The sequence below is a fragment of the Styela clava genome, chromosome 6, assembly GCF_964204865.1.
Source record: "Styela clava chromosome 6, kaStyClav1.hap1.2, whole genome shotgun sequence".
NCBI classification, from domain to species: domain Eukaryota; kingdom Metazoa; phylum Chordata; class Ascidiacea; order Stolidobranchia; family Styelidae; genus Styela; species Styela clava.
Genome location: NC_135255.1, coordinates 6,727,666 through 6,747,076, shown reverse-complemented (window position 1 = coordinate 6,747,076; position 19,411 = coordinate 6,727,666). Strand labels below are relative to the sequence as shown.

General features: G+C 33.5%; 2 protein-coding genes across 3 annotated transcripts; both read left to right on the top strand.

Annotated features, from left to right (window-relative positions):
* Window positions 1–3,582: 3,582 nt before the first annotated feature.
* On the top strand, window positions 3,583–9,897 carry LOC120331203 (uncharacterized). The gene is made up of 6 exons (XM_039398271.2): window positions 3,583–3,774; window positions 4,050–4,188; window positions 4,735–4,853; window positions 5,117–5,263; window positions 8,248–8,578; window positions 8,792–9,897. The coding sequence occupies exons 1-6, from the start codon at window positions 3,650–3,652 to the stop codon at window positions 9,269–9,271; spliced, it is 1,341 nt and encodes a 446-aa protein (XP_039254205.2). The 5' UTR covers window positions 3,583–3,649; the 3' UTR covers window positions 9,272–9,897.
* A 2,209-nt stretch (window positions 9,898–12,106) lies between these two features.
* LOC120331218 (syndecan-like) lies at window positions 12,107–17,569 on the top strand. Of its 2 annotated transcripts, XM_039398291.2 has the most exons (7): window positions 12,107–12,380; window positions 12,462–12,567; window positions 13,605–13,793; window positions 15,390–15,451; window positions 15,587–15,631; window positions 15,840–15,911; window positions 16,003–17,569. In XM_039398291.2, the coding sequence occupies exons 1-7, from the start codon at window positions 12,318–12,320 to the stop codon at window positions 16,285–16,287; spliced, it is 822 nt and encodes a 273-aa protein (XP_039254225.1). In that variant the 5' UTR covers window positions 12,107–12,317; the 3' UTR covers window positions 16,288–17,569. The 2 variants fall into 2 exon arrangements, with proteins under 2 accessions (XP_039254225.1, XP_039254226.1); XM_039398292.2 differs by lacking the exon at window positions 13,605–13,793.
* The last annotated feature ends 1,842 nt before the right edge of the window (window positions 17,570–19,411 follow it).

Here is a 19,411-nt window from a genome sequence, read left to right as displayed (position 1 = left end):
CTTATCTGCAATTTTGTATTTATGACGTCATCATTTGTGGTATTACCATCACCAATATATGTCTGCTATGTTAGTATATCGAGTTTTGACGTTATGATAATGGATGCTTTGGTGCGTTATTAACATCTGACGTGTAACTTTCAAAATATTGCTTCAACATTAAATTAAATACGCCAATGAAATTTCCTCTAATATTACATAGAGTTATATATAGCACAAATTTAGTTTTGCCATGCCTCTGAAACAGGCAATGAAACTGTTTGGCTTATCAATTTTTGTGCTTGGTTGATGAAATACACACGTAACCATTTTCTATTATTCCCATCAAAATTAACGAAACGACGTCAAATCTGTACGAGGGAAATTTCGCTCATTAAGCCACACGTACCTGTGCGTGGAGGGCGGCACGTTTAATAACGTTTATAGTCGCAACTTAACCTGGTTTGATACGAGTCGAAATAGAATCGCTTGAATTAAGGTCCAATATACGCAGGTTATTCAGATAAATATTCTATGCCGTTAGGTCACCACATGGCTTTAAATCAAGTATCTTCGAGTTACCTTGATTAAGTTTAAAATGTCAGATACAAGTTGAAACTCAAATTGTATCCGAGATGACAGAAATAATAAAATAGTGTATAATTTAATATGAGACCTGTTTTAAATAACTACAAGCGAGGGATGAGAGTCAATAGAAAAAGAAAAAAAAACTGAAATTAATTTGTTGTCAGTCACATCGATAAAGGGAAGAGAGTGAAATTGCATCTCGTTTCTAGGTGTCATATTGGTATGGAAGATATTCACTTTGTAAAATCAAAGTAAACTATTTTGAATATTAAGATATTTGTCTTTTACATTCATTTTGTTGAGCAATATTCTAAAAACCCAACAATTAAAAATTTAGGGGAAAAGTTGGGCAATAACCCTTCAAAATGATGCTACTGTGGAATGTCGGAGTGGCCACGAAGACCGTAGGACCATATTTTTTTTATGTAGTGAAAGTATATGTTAGATTGAAAAAGTTAGACTACATATATATATATGAGCGAATAATCAAATAGTATGATATACATACTTATTCTGCTCCAAGTTAAAAATCAATTCATTTCCAGCTTTCATTGAACATGGTTGTTGGGTAAATTTCTTTCTTTGGTTCATTCGAAATGCGAGAACAGTTGAATTACCTGTGAAATTTTCATTCATTCAAGTTAAGGATGTGTGACATCATTATCTTCAGATTTTTCAGGTAAAACTGTGACCCTCGGTATTCATTCTTGCAGACATCTTGTGGTAAACAACTGACGTCACATTTCCTGATGCAAGGTATTCTTAATCGATCAACGTGAATTAGTTTCAAGAATATTATTCAACAGAATCTGGACATTGCCAAGCATTATCCAAAGATAAATTGTACCAGATGCGCGTTTTATCTATAAATTTGAAGACGGGGGATGCGATATCGCGGTGTTTCATTATTTTTGTCATTTAGTTATGATACCCATCCATATATTGAATAACGTTTAAATATATCATATTTTTTCTATAGAATTGAAAAAAAAAATGAAAGTAGGCCGTTCTTGTTGTGTTAGTTTCTTTTGGACTTTGAAAACCAGTTTCTATTTTTTGCAGTCTGCTGTGACTACTCAGTCAGGGATGTTATTATTATGCAGATATTTCTAGACGTTTTCATTCGTTGGTGACGTCATTGAAGCACGGCCATTTTGGTTAGATATTGGCTTTCAGGAAATGATTAAATAAAGTCAGTTGACCAATCATGTGGTTTAAATTAAATGCAAAAATTGTGAATCAAATATGAAAAATCCACTCAGTGATGTATTTAGTCAACACCAACAGGTATAGCTAGGGTTATATAATTCATAGAAGTTCGCAACTTAGATAAAATACTCATGTAACGACTCCAAATCGTATTACACCACCTCGTGCGCATTTCACAACATTATTACTCGTGATATGAGTAACTATAATTAAAAGATTTCCTTATTTATGTTTTACTAAGAAATTAAGCGTCTTGACAGTTATGCAGGTGACTGAAGAAGCATATTCAGACGAAATTTCAATCAATAAGCATAGTCGTAAATTTCAGGCTCAGTTTCAAGCACATCTGAGTGTTGACTGTAATTAAGATTGTTATAAAACAGGTTCAAATTTCATACAGTTCTTATTCATAAATTTACATATTAATGACTTAATAATAGCTGCAGATCACACCACTGTGGGTAATAGCACGTTCTTGTCTTCATTTATATATATAGCAATGATGGACGGAACGGATCTCTCTTGTATGGAGGCAAATTGTTATGTTGTCCGCAGTGTTTCCGATCAGTATGTTGTGGCCCAGTCGAGAAAAAACTTATATGTGAAAACTTATATATATATATGTGGTGTGCTTCATACGTTTAGCTGTGATTGTAGTCGATTTGATTAAGTTAGTGTAGCGGACTGGAAGGTTATATCTGCAATTGTTGTCCATGATGGGATTTTCGTTGCGTGACTTACGTTCAATCGCCATTACGAATATGCGTAACGTACCTAAAGACATGTTATTCAGTCTGTGTTTTGAAAAATGAATATGATTTGCACAATATCCAAGTTATAATCTTCGAAACACGTCGACTTTCCAGGCTTCGATCATCAAATATATTTCCATACATTGTTGTAGAAATGACTCACGTCGACTTTCCGGGCTTCGATCATCAAATATATTTCCATACATTGTTGTAGAAATGAGAAATAGGCAACAAAGACTCAATGACGCAAATTCCTGACTTGTCAAGACAAATACACCAGAATCGCATAAAAACGACTAAAACAATGTCATGATGCATTCTTCCGCTTTATTTACAGAACTTTTAAGACGTAAAAGACTTAAAGGCATAATAAGCACTTTTTGAGATGTAACAATATGTGCATGACACGAGGGAAAGCTATGGCATGCTTAGGTCACGTTAGATTTGCGATTTTACTTGGCCTTGTCTATCCTTCTATGTCAAACGAAAGGAGTGTATATGTTGTTCAATTCCTAATTGATACTCGCGTACGGCTGCATGTTATGAAATATCCTGATCACTTTATTAGGTATGGAACCCTACTGACTGAACCGGAAACTATCAGAATAGAAGTATTGTCATTACATGGTCAACATGAACTTGCAATTTGTATCTATTTTTAATTGACGTTACTGTACAAATAGCACATGATTATCATGATTATTAATAGCACATGGGGTTATCTATTGCATAAACTACACTATTTACATACCCTAGTGAGAGGAAAACAATAACGTGATATAGACAAAAAGTTTTGGGAGAAATGAAGTATTTTTAAGTTAGGAAAGGATCAGACCAAGGACACGAATCCTTCCTAAATGTTGAGAATCAAATAGTACAATATTTGCAAGCAGGTTCACTGATGCGCTACATTATTATATATATTTCGATTGAGACGCCAATAAATAGTGGTTATATAAAATTGAACATATATATATGTGAAAATATCGAAAAGGATGTGTTCAAAAAAATTTTTAATCTGAATTATAAAATTTTAATATTTTTATACAGATATTCATACTGGATAAATTCTCATACTCTTTACAAAAGAGAAGAATATTTGCAAAATACGTGTTTCACTAATGGCGCCCTTCAGGGAATCTATTGAAGCAGCAAAGTTGCCAGTAAATATTGTCATATTGGGCGGCTCTTCTGTGGGGAAGACCGCAGTCACCCTGCAGTTTATAAACGAGAAGAAAGTCGAAGCGTAAGTATGATTATTGTATTATATTTGACTACAAGAGGGTCGGTCTACTGCTAATTTGTTTCTGTTTATTTTTTTAAAACAAAAGATATTTTCTCTTCGTATTCTCCCATCCGAATTTCCAGTAAATAAAAATGAAAGGGTCTCCATGAAAGCTATAACTTATATATACTACAGGTGCGGTGTCGGTATTTTGTCTTTCTTTATTTGCGCATTGCTCTGTTTTTTTCTCGTAATGTTATGTCACAATAATCACCCAATTTTTTTAATTCTTACAGAGGGAGTTGTCCACCCACAATTGAAGCTTCCTTTTACAAGGAGTTGAATCTGACAGAACTATCAGAAAAATGGGATTCGGAAGCAAAAGAAGAAGGCGTGGAATGCCTTTGGAAAATGGACATCAACTCTTCTGATCAAGTAAGTTTATTTCAATTTCTACGGGATCGATAAATTATTTGTTCACAAGAAATTATGAACAAAATAAGATTAAAAATGTGCTAAATTACTAAAGCCATTCAGGTTTGCTGTCTCGTCTCTAATTAGATTGTTTTTGTCATAAAAGGCGTGTAATTGAATACAACTACTACCAAACTAAAAGAAAATTGTGTATATTAGATTTACATAATTAAATGAATTTAGAAATTAAAATATCAGCATTGAGATTATTCGTAAATGCTGACTGACGATAGATTAGAAGTAATTCAAGTCAATCAATTTGCTGAATAGTTCTTGTTGCTATAGTTGTTGGTTGTGTTGTGGTTATTATGAAAAAATCTGTTTTTTTCATTGAACATTTGATTTTAAATTTTCAGTAGTTAAAGTTAAAAATATGTTTTCAGTTGATGTAATCCAAATGCTGCTTGTTTCAAATATTGCAAACAAAAATTGTATACAAAATTTTCACTATTTACATTAGTTTAACGGGATTTTATTATTACTTATATTTCAAATATAATTTTTCAGCAAAACTCTACGTTACTCCGTAATGCACAAGGTAAACATCATAAACGAAAAAATTCAAATAACAATGAATTAGACACCAATGAATTCAAGACTATGATCAAAGTCACTGATACTGCAAGGTATGTACACCTATATATATCTATCATACATACTATTCAATGTAAAAATGCTTTTAAGCTGAATTTTCTGTATTCATACGAAACTTGCCAAATCATTCATTTCACATTTTCAATGGCCATTGATAATAGTTAAGTTTGGTCGTTTGCAATATGCGGAAACCCCCTCACTGTATTTTCGAAATACAACAATTTTGATACCTAATTTTATTTTAACTTGAAGAGCGCTCAAAGCCTTCCATACTTACTACATTTCTTAATTTCAGTTTTAAACGAACGTACGCACCACGTAAATCTTTGAGGCAACGGCTTGCCCAACGACTGACACCACGACGAAGGCCCCCAGTATCGACGTTGAAAAGTCCCATAACTAGAAGATACAAGAAAAATTTTGTAGAGTCGAACAAGTCCATGTAAGCTACGTCTAAAATATTTTCAAAGATCCAAGTAATAAATAAAATGCAATGAACTAGAATGGGTGAATGAGACGATCATTTTAATATTCATTATTCTGTTCAAAATGGAGTTTAAATGCTTAGTATTTTGTCAACATTTGAGGTTTTATTTTGTAGCGGTTTATTGTAAAATTAGATAAACTTGAAACCTAAATCTGACTTCCGTCACAGATTATATATAGATTACATAAACACGTATGAAACGCATTGGAGTTGTTTTTGAGCTAGATTACCAGGAAACTGTGTTTTTCGTGGACTTTCACCTTAGATTACACGGTAACAACAATTTATTTTTAACGTGGTTTATGCTCAGCATACACTCATACCTCAGTATCATTATACATTTATGGTGATTTCATGACCTTAGTGCGCCCATACGATCTTGAGTAATTTTGTTATAAATTGATAATAACCCTTATGTTAATTTAGCGGTGTTATCAAGATAATTATCTTCTTTTCCCGAAATGCAATACTAGAATCATATACAACGGAGATTGTTGATTGTTCAGACCAGGGGTGTGCAACATACTTTGTCGGTGGGTCATATAACCAACTTATAACAGACATTTAGCTGGGCCGCACATAAAATTTAGTTTTTCAGTGTACACAACGAATTAAAAAGTTCTCACAACGCAAAATTTTATTGATTTAACATTTTAGTGGGATTATTAAAATTTCGAGTTTTTGCATAGTTTGTTGAAATCAGCTTTTACAGAAGTTGTGGCAACCCTTACCTGACAGACAAACAATATGTCTATTTTTAATTATGTGAGCACCTTTTTAAACATAAACTGTCAGATTAGGATTTGATCGGGGAAAATCCGAGTGTTGACAAAGGCCCTGCTTGGCATTTACTGTTACAGCGCGCAATATAATTAAATAATTGAACAAACTGCAGTCAATTTACGTACTTAACGGGGTCATTTGCTCGTGCCCTTCTTTCGAGTTCCCAGTTTGAGAAACCCAGGTTTAGACTTTTTTGTTACACCTTATTTCATGAGTACGATGTTCAATAAGTAACAAATGTAAATGCATTAATTTACCAAAATAAATCAGTCTCGACGAGCAGAATTCCTATTTCTAAATAAAACAAATTTAAATGGAAAATCCACACATAAACTTATTTGTGATATTCCAGCAATCAGGAAGGTCTGACCTGATAGCAAAAATAACAGCTTTCAGTCACGAACGAGATCAACCTGTAGTTGTACAAATCCAACGTTTTGTGGAAATATATAATTTCATCCAATTCTATTCACTAGGTATAATGCTTGCAAATTTGACACGTTTGCATTAGCTGCATTATGCAGAATAGGTGACATCGGAGTTTCTTCTCCATTGTGAAAATGCATCTGAGTTACGATACAAAACAACAACAATTCTTCAGAGCTTTTAATGCTGTTTCAGCAAGAGATAAATTGCCGAAGTATTTAGGTTTTATAAATGTAAAATGAATAAGTAAGATGTCTAACATGGATGCAACACTCTATTAGTTTATAAACAAATTAAGAAAGTCCATAGTGAAAATTATTTGATACTGCTGTTAATATTTAAATAGCGTGTTCATCACCTATTACCTATTCCGATTTTATAACAATGACCTAATATTACCAACGCTGAATTACGCTTGAAAATTTCCTCATTTTTGTCGGCGGAAGGTCAAATAAACAGAAAACACGTCTACTTCCGGTTGCATTGTTTTGCGAAAAATATCTATTTCTGGATATTCGGTATTGAGGCGTGCAGCAAAATAGATTTATTGATATCAATTCGGCTGAATGGCATGTTACGTTACCGTTTTATTACAGCGGATTCAGATAGGATTATCTATCAGTTTAGTTTTACGTTGCCTTAGTACTCGGCGGTGGTCAAGCCGAAGTGGTCAGTGTATCCTTGTCAGTAACAATGAAACATTCAAAAAATGGTTCACGAAACATTTTACTTGATTGGCTTTCTACTAAAACTGTAGTTATGAAATGAAAAGGGAAATATAAGAAGGATGAAATGTAAAATGATTCTAAAATATTTTAGCATAAAAATTAGGATTTCATTTTCTATACCATATCGTCATGCGTCTCATATCGATTGAAACTGCTAAATTAACACGCGGTACATAAATCGGCGCAACTTTCCGTGACCTGAAAATTTTATTTAATGTTTTGCGTCACTCGTACATACGTGACGGCCCTGTACGTATTTTACTATTACGCATAAAATTAACAAACCTTTCTCTCCGAAAAGAATGAGATTGTGTATATTTTTTATGGCATCAAATATGCATTATATATATATATATGATATCCATAAATTCAATAAAGAGATAAATCACATAAACGTGTCCGAAACGCATCGTCGAAACACCGCTTTTTCGTTGCCACAGCATTGTCGCCTTTTTACCGCGCTCTTTTGTTACTTATCGATCTTAAGATCGGTAAGTATATTGATAGGTATTTGTCTGTATGTATGTATGTCTGTCTGTGTGTCTGTGTGTGTGTCTGTTAGATGAACGCGATATCTCGCGAACGCGTGCTTGAATCTGCTCCAAATTTTGCATGTGCATGCATCTTACCTCGGACCAGAAGCCTATAGATTTTGGGTTAATTATGTCGTATAATTAGCGAGTTATTAACTAATTACCGATCTAAGATCGATAAGTATTCGATCTCCGACCGATATTCTCGTTTTACTATTGGCGAAATAAAATTGGTGTGAAAAAGGCATCAAACCTAAAAATTGCGCACCCTGTGGTGGTTCCGCCCTCATGTCTGCTGCTATCTGATAGTCAGGCGAAGAATGCAATACCCGTAGTCTTCTGTGTGAATTGTATACCCGTACTAATATGTTTGACTTTCGTGCCCATATACTTGAGCATTGCTCTCTTGGTAATATGGCATGAAAGGGGCATGGAAAATTCAGACAATAACATTTTCCACATTTTACAGGAATGTTGTACCTTCGTTCATTTATCGGAAGCAAGACGGGAAATCTACAATACACGATGAAGCCATTAGAGCTGCCGACGCATTCATTCTAGTTTACTCAGTTCAAGACGGACGTTCTTTTGACACCGTGCAACAAATTAGAGATAAAATTTTGTCCGTCAGAGGGCACCCTTGTGCTAGTATGGAGAGGTCACAATCACCCTCTCCGGACAACGGCAGGAAGAAAAGAGTTGACCCATCTTATCATCTTGCGACAAACAGCAACAAACGAATGACAGGATTAGTTGGAGAGGATTCTTTACCTCCAATTGCAGTAGTTGGAACCCACATTGTAAGTTGATGTAGTTCCTGAAAACTGATTTGAAAATGAATATAAAATTACACCTGGAGACAGACAATACGTAGTTTTGAACTTCAATTAGGCCGATTATTTCAGTGCAATAAATGACCTGGCCAATATGATAAATGACATCTAAAAATATTTTCTCAGTGATGAAGGCGGGAAAAACGTCCATCAAATTTACAATATTTTTTTTTTTTTTAGGATGTGACTGCTCCTACTGCATCCCCTTGGTCTGAAAGTCCAGTTATGGAAAGAAAAGCGAGCAATGATCATTTGCTGAGTTCTGCGTTTTCGTTTAGTCCTCGAAGTAATGGGTCACGTAGGAGGAACGTATTCCAAAAGCAAATGTCTTTAGCGGCCGAAGTTCTAAATCAAACTCATAAATCGCGAGGGACGCAAGTCTCTTCTGAATATGTTCGAGGAATCGTTGGTTCTTGGCAAGAGTGTGTAGGCTTTGCTGAGGTTTCGAATAATAGTGTTGCCAGATTACATCGTGTTTTCCAACATTTGACTACTCGTGTGATACACAGAAGAACATCGAAAGGAAAAAATAAATCTTTGCCGCAAACACCCAGAAAACGGTTGGACTCGGTGCTGAGCATTCTACGCAGCAGCAGACAATCTACTCCAGATGGCAGTGAGTCGGGCAAAAAATCGTGCTGGCATTCTTGTTTTTGTTGAAAATAAACATGTTTCATTCCATTTTTCTCGTTTTCGAGTCATGTGACATTTACACAAAAACAAATATGCGTTGTTTTTATTTACATCATCCGTTGCATTTTTATTTATCTGTAAATTGTCTTGTAATGTTTCTTCCGTTGCCATTCGCTGATGCTCCTTTTCTATTCTTTATCTTCAATATTCTTTTACTACTGTATTTGCTTTTTTTTAATCTTTTATTATAGTTATCATCCATGTTTCTATTTATTTGCCGCAACTTCCTTCTCGTTGTAAAATTCGTTTCCAGAATATTCTGACTGTTTTTTTGGGGTGTATACGGTGGGAAAGAAGGTAGAATTAAATAATCAAAAATGTGAGATTCAAGAATCCATTTTTTGATCGTAGAAATCTGAGGTATGAGGTAGCCCACATAGTGCTTTATAACTTTAATATATGGTAGAACGATGGAAAAATGGGAACCAACATGTACTTTTCCTTCTCAAAATTCTCGTGGTCAGGGGTGCATAGCCTTAAATTCAGAATTTAAAGTCGCAATGCAGTATGACTGTAAATATGCCGTTTAAATCCTATATAACAGGGATGGCCAACACGTCGATCGCCACGATAAATTAGATACTGAAGTTTGAGCAGTCATGTAACATTCATGATTTGAGAATATTTACTCTTCGCTGTCTAGATAATATGTAGGCCTATGCCCTAGCCTATAGCCGACTGGGCAAAGATTTTTGAGAATTTCCAACTTTTACGACTAAAAATTACGCAGACCTTAGATCTGAATTGTATGATTCGAATAAATATTAAATAAATTATGAAAATTTACTCCGGGTACAATTACATGATTGAATTAACAAATTAAATGGAACATAATGAATACAAATTTTTGTGACGATTTTGTTTAAAATGCGCCCACAGAGCCGAGATTTCAGTCGATCGCGGTCGTAAGCAGGTTGGTCACATCCACTACCCAGATGGGACGGTGCTTTCATAGATGTGGCGTTATTGCAGTAACACATTTGATGGCGTCGTCAAATTTTAATGTGTTGAAAAGCCAAATTAAAACTGTTCAATCGTTTTTGAAGTTAGTAGCCCCCCAACTCATCAAAAGCACTGAAAACGAAATGGCGACATATGTGACGGGAAGTTCACCTCTAAGATACATCAATTTCAAATATATATATTTTTTTCAAATCTCGAAATATAAAGTAGCCTACCAATTTCAGTATATCGTTTGCTTCTTATCAGTTATGCATGACTGTTATCTCAGTTCTTCTTTCGCAGCCCCATGTGCCCCCACTTTTCGAGCTAATATCGACGCGCGGGGTGCGAGTGAAAGATATACACATATCACTTTACATGTGCCAATTAACGGGCCAAGCATTGTAAAATGTTAAATAAAATAGGCTACAACACAAGACAATAGCGCGACGATGCCTTTTATGGTAATTGAACTGATGCCCATGCAAAGTGCTGCGGTTGTAAACAAACAATTGCATTTTGACTACTAAAGATATAGAAAGCACATTTCTTTGGGCGAGATTTGTTCTCAAAATTTAATCATCGTGTATGCAGTCCAATGTCCAGGCGTATATTCCCCTTATCTGCGACGTTCTCGTCAACGAGAAAGGAGAAAAGCGTCGAAAGTGACGCAACTGGCGGATGAATACAATTGCCAGCCGTCGCGTGATCATTGTTTTCGCTCGTCGCCGCCGAAACGGCTTCCGTAGTTTCGGAGTTTTTACGGCGGGGTATTTCTTTTTCGATATCTAAGTTGCTTGGTTAATAATTGGAATTCATATTGTTTTCTGTTAGAGTCTGTTATGTTTCTGTATTGCTGTACGCTCTAGGTACGCTCTTATCTGCTTTTTGAGTAACTGTATCTATCTAAATCGATAGTTTATAGCAGTATAGGGGTACTGCTGTACTGTATATATCTAACTTATACAGTAGATATATAACGTCAGATATCAGCGTATAGTTTTATCTTAATCTTAATGTGATAACGTTACTCAAAAGTACCTTACTGTAGTATACTATCAGACTATAAGTGTTGTAAATTGATAAATTTGAGTAATCGGCTATCGCTGACACTGTTCTTTGGTTGTCTGGCTGTTGGCGAAAAGACGCTGGCGATCGCCGTATCGGTAGGCTAGCCCGCGGCTCGCTTCAAAATTTAATAAATTTGAGAACATTATAGCATTATGCATCGGTTATACTGCAGTGATGCTTTTGTAGAGTAACATTCAGACATTAAGTTTTTTAGTTCACATTATCTTTAATTCTATTAACGTTTTAGCACCTGTGTGAGAAGCCTGGTTCAAAAGAAATAAAATTTTTTAAAACCAGCTGTCATAAGTATACTACAGTGTTTGTCAGGTATTGCTTATTGTAGGCTGCTGTATTATAAACATTGGCAAAGATGACAAAATATTACAGCATTAGGGCTGTGATGGATTACTATCGGGAAGAGTTATGATATATAACCATATATACATGTGGAATTATCGTTTATTGTGTGTTATTCCTGCTATATCATACCATATACTAATGCCAGCGTGCTATAACTAATTATGAATACTACTATATTCTGATATTTAAGTCTACATAGTGTTCTACCAATTTACTATTTTGAATAAAAAAAGTAGTACTCAGTTCCGGTTTTTATAAACAATCACACTTAATAATAATATTGAAAAAAAAATCAGCAGAAATTGTTATTAATTTGATCTTTATAGTACAGTATTAGAATATGGTAACCAAATGTAGCAAGCACAGCCCTATCCTAAAATCTCAAAATATTGTAATATAACTTATTTTGCACTTTCAACCCTTCTTTAGTTCACTTAATTTAAGGAATCTACATTGCACTACTTTGAAACGCATATATTTAACACTTGATTGGTTTTGCTACCAGATTTGGAGAGTTCACTTATATTTTTTGGATTATACTTGTGGTACCATCAAATAAATAATAACAGGTGGTTTCAGGACGTACATTTACTCTCGGATTTCATCTGTGGAAGTATTCGGTATCACAAAAATTGGAAGTATGAAGTTTGTGGAATTATTAATTTTCTGTATCTGTCTAATAGGCATTAGTCATGCCCAAATGGTAAGTTCTATATTCTATATACTTTAAGTAGTTTCTCTGATTACCTTTTACCCAGCTTATGGCTATTATTTCAATTGCCAGGATTTATATTTCGAACCTGAAGAATCATCTGGAGATGGAGCGACACATACCGTAAATCCAGACTTGCCTATTGACGATGAAGACACAGATGATGATGAAGGCTCAGGTATGAATTTCAGTGGAAGTAATGTTAGCCTCTTTTCAATTTTCAATGTATGCAGAATTTTAAGGCTGTATTTTGGAATGTATTCAATGTGGTTTTAAACAGGAAATATGCATGAGCAACCACATTATTTGACTGCGTTATTAATATTACTTGAAAAATTGGTGGTGTTGTTGAAATATAGTGCTATCTCTGATTGTAAGTACTGAGATGCATTTTGAATTGACAAGCATACATATGTATTAGCTATTATCCTGCACCCTGTGTCCGCCTGTGTATTGAATATTTCTTTTCCCCTGAATAATTCATGTTGCTTGCCTCTGTTGCTCTCTGCACATTTTTAAAAAGGTTTTAAATTGATTTGCTTACTTTATTTGGCATCATGCATATGGTGTTTTATTCATTTCATTTAGCTTAGAATATCAATGTTGTTCAATATTTTTAAACTTTAGTGCACCAATTTTTAATTGTTATATATCTATAATATACCTTTTTTGTTATTTACTTCAAGTTCTTTTATTCATTGTTTACACAAGTACATAACTGCAGTTTAGCTTACTGTACAAGAAATAACGTTCATGTGCCATTGTTTTGAAAATTCTGTCAAGCCTAGATGATGGATCCTTATACTAGCGTTGTAATTTGTATCCATGATTGACATGGTTTCAATTCCAGATTAGGAAGTAGTTCATTTCCTCTATTACCATATTATATTTCACCATTAAAGCCTGTCATAATATTGAGACTTTGCCTAGTATACAATCAGTGCATTTTCAATATAAATTCTGATCCACTCCTCGTTTTACTATCATTGATATCTTTGGTATGTGGGTTTGTACCAGTAGTATAGTTTAATATCTTCCAGAATAATATGTCTATTTCTATAGTTGAATAGTCTTTTACTGGCTACTCCAATTTAATGTGACAATTGAAATTGTGAATTATGTTAAATAATATAAAGTGTTGTTTTACTGTATTGGAGATATTAATTTATCTCAAACTATTGGGAAGTCATCTTGCAGTATATAATTAATTCCAAGGCTTTATACCAATTGATGACGATCAAGCGACAACCACTACATTTATTGAAACACATCCAACCACTATGTCTTCTACTGTTATAACCGAGACGATCGCACCTGTATTTGCTGAAGAAGGAGAAATACATTCTATGACAAGCACGGAAATTCCGAAGTTGCATGAAGTATCCAGCATTTTGACAGATTCAGGTGCTAAAGCAGTGACTGGTAGTGATGTCTTAGTAGACAATACAACAAACCGATGTTGCTTGTTGTACAATGCATGATACATTCGATTCATGGGTCATATTTAGACTTGAAAATAATTTCAACTGGGTACAGAATGCTAAAAAAAAACTGGATTTTATTTCATTTATAGCCATGAACAAAAAGTTGCATAAGTATTTTCTGGAAATGTTTTAAAAATATTAAAAAAACGGGCCTATCAAATGTACTTGAATAGTCCATGTTCAAGAAAGAGTATATTTTGAAATAAAATAAATTTAAAGGTACGAAAGCTCATCGAGTGTGCTTTGTTGGATTTCTTTAAATTAAAGTACCAGTAATGGAATTAACACAATCAAGCTTTTTGTTAAGAAATCTTGAATATGAAACTTATTTAACTTTTTCTACGTTGATGTGAGATATTACATTAACAGTTTCATTTTATAGTTTTGTCTATCTAATACATTTTGAAATTATTGTTTTCAATCGGAATGGATTTTTGTTTTTGTTTCTATGCATGCTTGAAGTATGAAACATTGTGTGGTATTGTCTCTTTGTGAAAATTTTCATTTTTGACTAAGAATATTTATCATATTTCATCACACATATTTACTTTTGTTGCCACTGTCTGCCACAATATTTCATGTGCCCTAAGAAGTAATATATAATACACTCGATTAGATTCATGAATTGCTTTCATCAATCTTTTAGGTAAAGTTAGATGGAATAAATTGCATCAACCTGCCCTCTTATCTTTTACCATTCAGTTTTACTGTGAAAGTAAAATTGTGATATACCACAAATTATACTTCCTAAAATTTAACCAAGGAAAATTCTCGGCAGTGTCTCTAAGATTCTCAACAGTGTTACATGACTGCTAAGTAACAAGTTTTCATCTTTGCACTTATTGAGACATCAGCAATAGCTGTTTTAATTATTAATGATGATGTTATGTTTAATTAGTTTCACATTATATTATTTTGTTCATATTTTTTTCATAGCATGTGTTTGTTTGGTGTGAATTGAATCATCTTCATTTTACACACACATATATATATATATAAAACTAGCTTTTTTAAAGAATATTCATATCTTTCATAAATATTGTATTTTATGACATTTTTTAGCACAAAATGTTCCAATTACCGGTACATAAATTTTTAAATTTGATGTCTTATTTTGGGCACTGATATATAAATGAGAAATTGTACTGTTTTAAGCTTCAACGGGCATTTAAAAATGCAAGCCACCTAATCTTTTACGCCACTAATCAATTTTTGTATGACGTTGTTTTTTGATTTTTGAACTGTAGTAATTTGATGTGGTGATGTAGATTATTGTTTTTACATTTCACACGTTTGTTATTCATTGTATTAACTTGTCAATTTTCAGCAACATATATTTTTATCAATCTATATTATGATAACATTTATCATTTTGTTTCAATATTTAGAATGGTGGGAATGAAGGCATTTGTTAGGTGCTTTTAGTCCTAACATTTTATATGTGATATGTGCTTGTCATTGACATACTTGAAGCATATATTTTGAAATCTCAATTAATGAAAATCTTTTACAACAGGTGCACCCATTCCAACAAGTGAAAATGACGATGATGCTGACATTGAAGAAATAGATGTTGGTGTAAGTTTTTTTTCACCAGTAACTGGTTGTTTAAAACACTTAATTGATCTTAATTTGTCTTCAACTTGGCGACATGTCGAACCTTTTTTTATTGCGAATTCCAATGGTTTTCATTTTAGTTTTTTCTTATTACAGGAAGAACCTGAAGTAAATGGAGAGAAAGCTAAAACACCTATCAAGGTAAATTGTCATATCCTTCAATACTTCAATATGACTTTATTTTTGTATGTATCAGTATCACTTAAATACTATATTATTGAATATTCTGATCTCACTTGTGCTGTGAGTTTATGAATAACTATTATGAAGCGATGCATCTCATCTAATGTAACAATTTCTGGGTAATGAGCAATATTTTTTACTTATTAATGCTCTTTGTTTTCCTCAGGTTCATGAACTGCCAAAAGACCTGAACAAAGGAACAAAAGGAGTCGGAACGAAAGGAGTCTTAGCCGAGGAGGTATAATTTTCTGTTGTTTTGTTAAATAAAAAAATATTTCCCTGGCTGGAATCCTAAATGAATTTTTGACATAAAACTCTTTCCCCAACAGGATGAACCAGAGCAGAAGAATGTAAAAACAACTGAGTTAGAGGATGAAGAAATGGAACCAGTTGGTGCCTCACCAACCAAAGATCCATCATTTTTGGGTGCAATTATTGCTGGGGCCTGTATAGGCCTTCTATTCGCAATATGCGTCATTATGCTTCTTGTGTATCGCATGCGAAAAAAAGATGAGGGCAGTTATGCTTTGGAATATGGTGTGGACGGAAAGAAGCCACAGGGAAATTATGAATACACTAAAGGTGTGGCTGGTGGTAAAGAATATTTTGCATAATGTGGAACCTGAAAGTCTTACGGATGTTAAAAGCGATAAATGGTCTGAAAGTGTCAAATAACAGTGGTATACTGAAAAACATTCAAGAGACTTGCTGTATTTGATTTTGACTCAACGATTCTGCCCTCAAGTTTTTTTTTATTTTCGATCTTTAGCTTTTGTTTCTTCTCTACAATTGAAAAAAAGAGGTTTAAATACTATTTTATGCCTGATTACTATGTTCACCCAAGGACTGAAAATATTAGTTGATCATAGTAACTATTATATAACATCTAGGTTTCTTAACCTACTGGTATACGTTCTAACTTTAAACAAGTTAGACATGCTTGATCAATAGTAGAAAGGGTGCAGTTAGATGTCAAGTCTCAACTTCAACTTATTTATGGTACAAATGTTAAACATTCGAAACCTCTCCCTGTATGTTGTCTATATTTTTACTTGTATCGAGCTTGTACATATTTTTTAAGCTTTCATTAGATTAGATTGATAATTTTATATACACTCGACCACACGTATGTGTGTGGCATTTGTGTGTTTAAAATTATTTTCGCACATCTTGTATAAAATCTCTCTTCAAGACATAGCGATTCGCATTGCTTGGTCAATGGCCGTCCATAAAGTATTGTGCTTACCGTTTTTAATAAGGTGATCCCAGTTAAAAAATATTTCTTGCTTAGAATAGGTTCTACATGGATCATTTCTGATAGCATACCCAGCTGTGTACAATAAGGGTGAATATTTTTGACTGGTCTTTCAACTTACCTTCAGTGGTTTTATACGCAATGTTACAATCAACAAATTAGTGCTAAGTTGAATTTCAATGTTGAAAAAATAAATTTTACCAGTAGGAATACCCATTCTTATATTGATAAAATCTTATGAGGTAGTTGAAGTCGTGCAGTTCGCAATTTTATTTACCCTCAATGTGAAATTATTTATGTACCTTATGCTGTACACAGTGTTTGGTATTTATTTAATATTCAGTTTAGGACTCTTTCCATATGAGGAAGTGCTTTTAGGGAATTTTTACTGTATTTACGTTTGGAGCTTTTTTTACTAATGAGTTCCATAGTCATTATCATTTAAGCATATCATTAATTGTTCGGTACGTTCTTTTAGCATCAAATAGATCTACTCATATCTGGATAGGGGAATATTTACAGTAATAATTGATCTATTCAATACAATTTAGAAGTATTCAGCACTTTCTCTTTTACTGTTTAAAAGCGAACACTATTCTGTATTGTTTTTAATAAAAAAATAAATAAAGATCTTAAGTGTAGGTTGTTTGGTTTTTGTAATGGAGGTTGCCAGTTAAATTATTGGGCTACGTGACTTGCTATTTATCTTACGAATGTTTAACCTTTAATCAATGCCTGGAGGGCTTGTTGTGTCAACGCTTCGCTGCCATTCTGAGTTGGCGTGCGAGACCTGATTCACTTAAATTTTTTTCTATTGAAATCATCAGACCCTGCCTTTCTGGTCCTTTTGTTGCGAAAAGTTTTATCTTTACCTGATAGATATTATGCCTCAATTATATTGTATGGTTTGAATCATGATGAATAACTTGATTTTCTCAGAACATGTGATTAAATGCTTATGAAGCACTACATCTTAACCATAGTAGATTAGTTTAAGGATTTTTGTATATCTTTGTGGTTGCTATGTACCCAGAAAATTTTTGTGTACAAGTTGTTGAATAAAATGTAGATGTGCTATTGATATTTTCATTTGCCACAAGAATAATACACTACTTCTGTCACAGTCATCTTGCATGACTGGTCAGTGTCACAATAATTAATATTATATTTAGTGATACAAAAGGATTTCAAATGAGGATTGATTCTTTTTCACATATCCCAGTTGAAGCATTTTCAAAAAACCGGACATAAATCTATTCTACTTGCTATAAAATTTTTCTGTATTAATTTATTCGAATTGTATTGAATGAAAGGATAATGTGGTCTTGTTAATATTATAGTTACCTATATACAGCTGTTAATCAATCATGCAACTATTTTGCGACATTGTGTTCATAAATTGTGTAACACCTAAATGATATTTTGTAGAGAACTCGGTATCGCCGATACATCGCTTTCGCGAACTAGTTTAGAATTCATCATCACAATTCGCATTTGTGACTTCTAATTTCAAAAGTATTTTTGACCACGACTCCGTGGTATGTGTTTCAGAACACTGTTATCTATATGTCCATATGTTTACTGTACCATATTTTTGTGTACTTTGGGTTAATGTGTAACTAGACCTTTGGAACGGCGTATCGAGCAATTGGCTTACGCTTGTGTCACTGACCAATTTGCGGTTGAAAATGGATGGAGTTTGTTATATTCCTTTATGTGCACTTAATTTGATATCCAGTAATTGTTATTTGTGATATGCTACATTTATATAGTATAAATTTTGTCATGGTCTTTCGTGTAGTTTGGTGTAACCTCCCTTATGATATCTATTTTAGGATCCGTCGCCTTCCACCACTGATATAATTTCTCCAATGGCGACTCAAATTTCCATTACGCTGTTGTAAAATCGCGTTGTTTACCCTCGTTTGGTTGTCGTTCATTTGTATTGGTTTTTTTTCTTTCTGTTCATTTGTCTCGCTCCAAGAACACCTTTGTTCTATCTTTATATTATCATTTGTTACACAGCTTGGCATTATTTTACTTTAGTGGGAATGGCACTTTTGATGATAAATAGCTTTTTGTAACATCGCCTTTTGTTTTAATGATACATGAAAGGATTTATTCTTTTGAAAGAAACGTTTTATTATTTCTTTTATTCTGTTTCCCGTTATTTCGATATGAGTGAAACACCTAAAATCTATATTTCATCAAAATGTGGCAATTAGAAGTACTTATTACTAAGATTGTTTCATTCCAAATCAATCCGCGTAAATTTTCAAAAAATTGTTTGGCATTCACAAATCTTTCAAGGTAGCGTTAGTAAAGGTTGAATTTATAACTGTCTAGCTTTTCGAAATATTTTTAATCTTTCTGCCTTAGTGATTCGCAAAGTACCTTTGGGCTTGATAAAAATATTCACTGCCTTATTTCAAAAACAAGAACTACCTTGTATACTTAATTACCAGTTTCTGCGAAGCGCTACG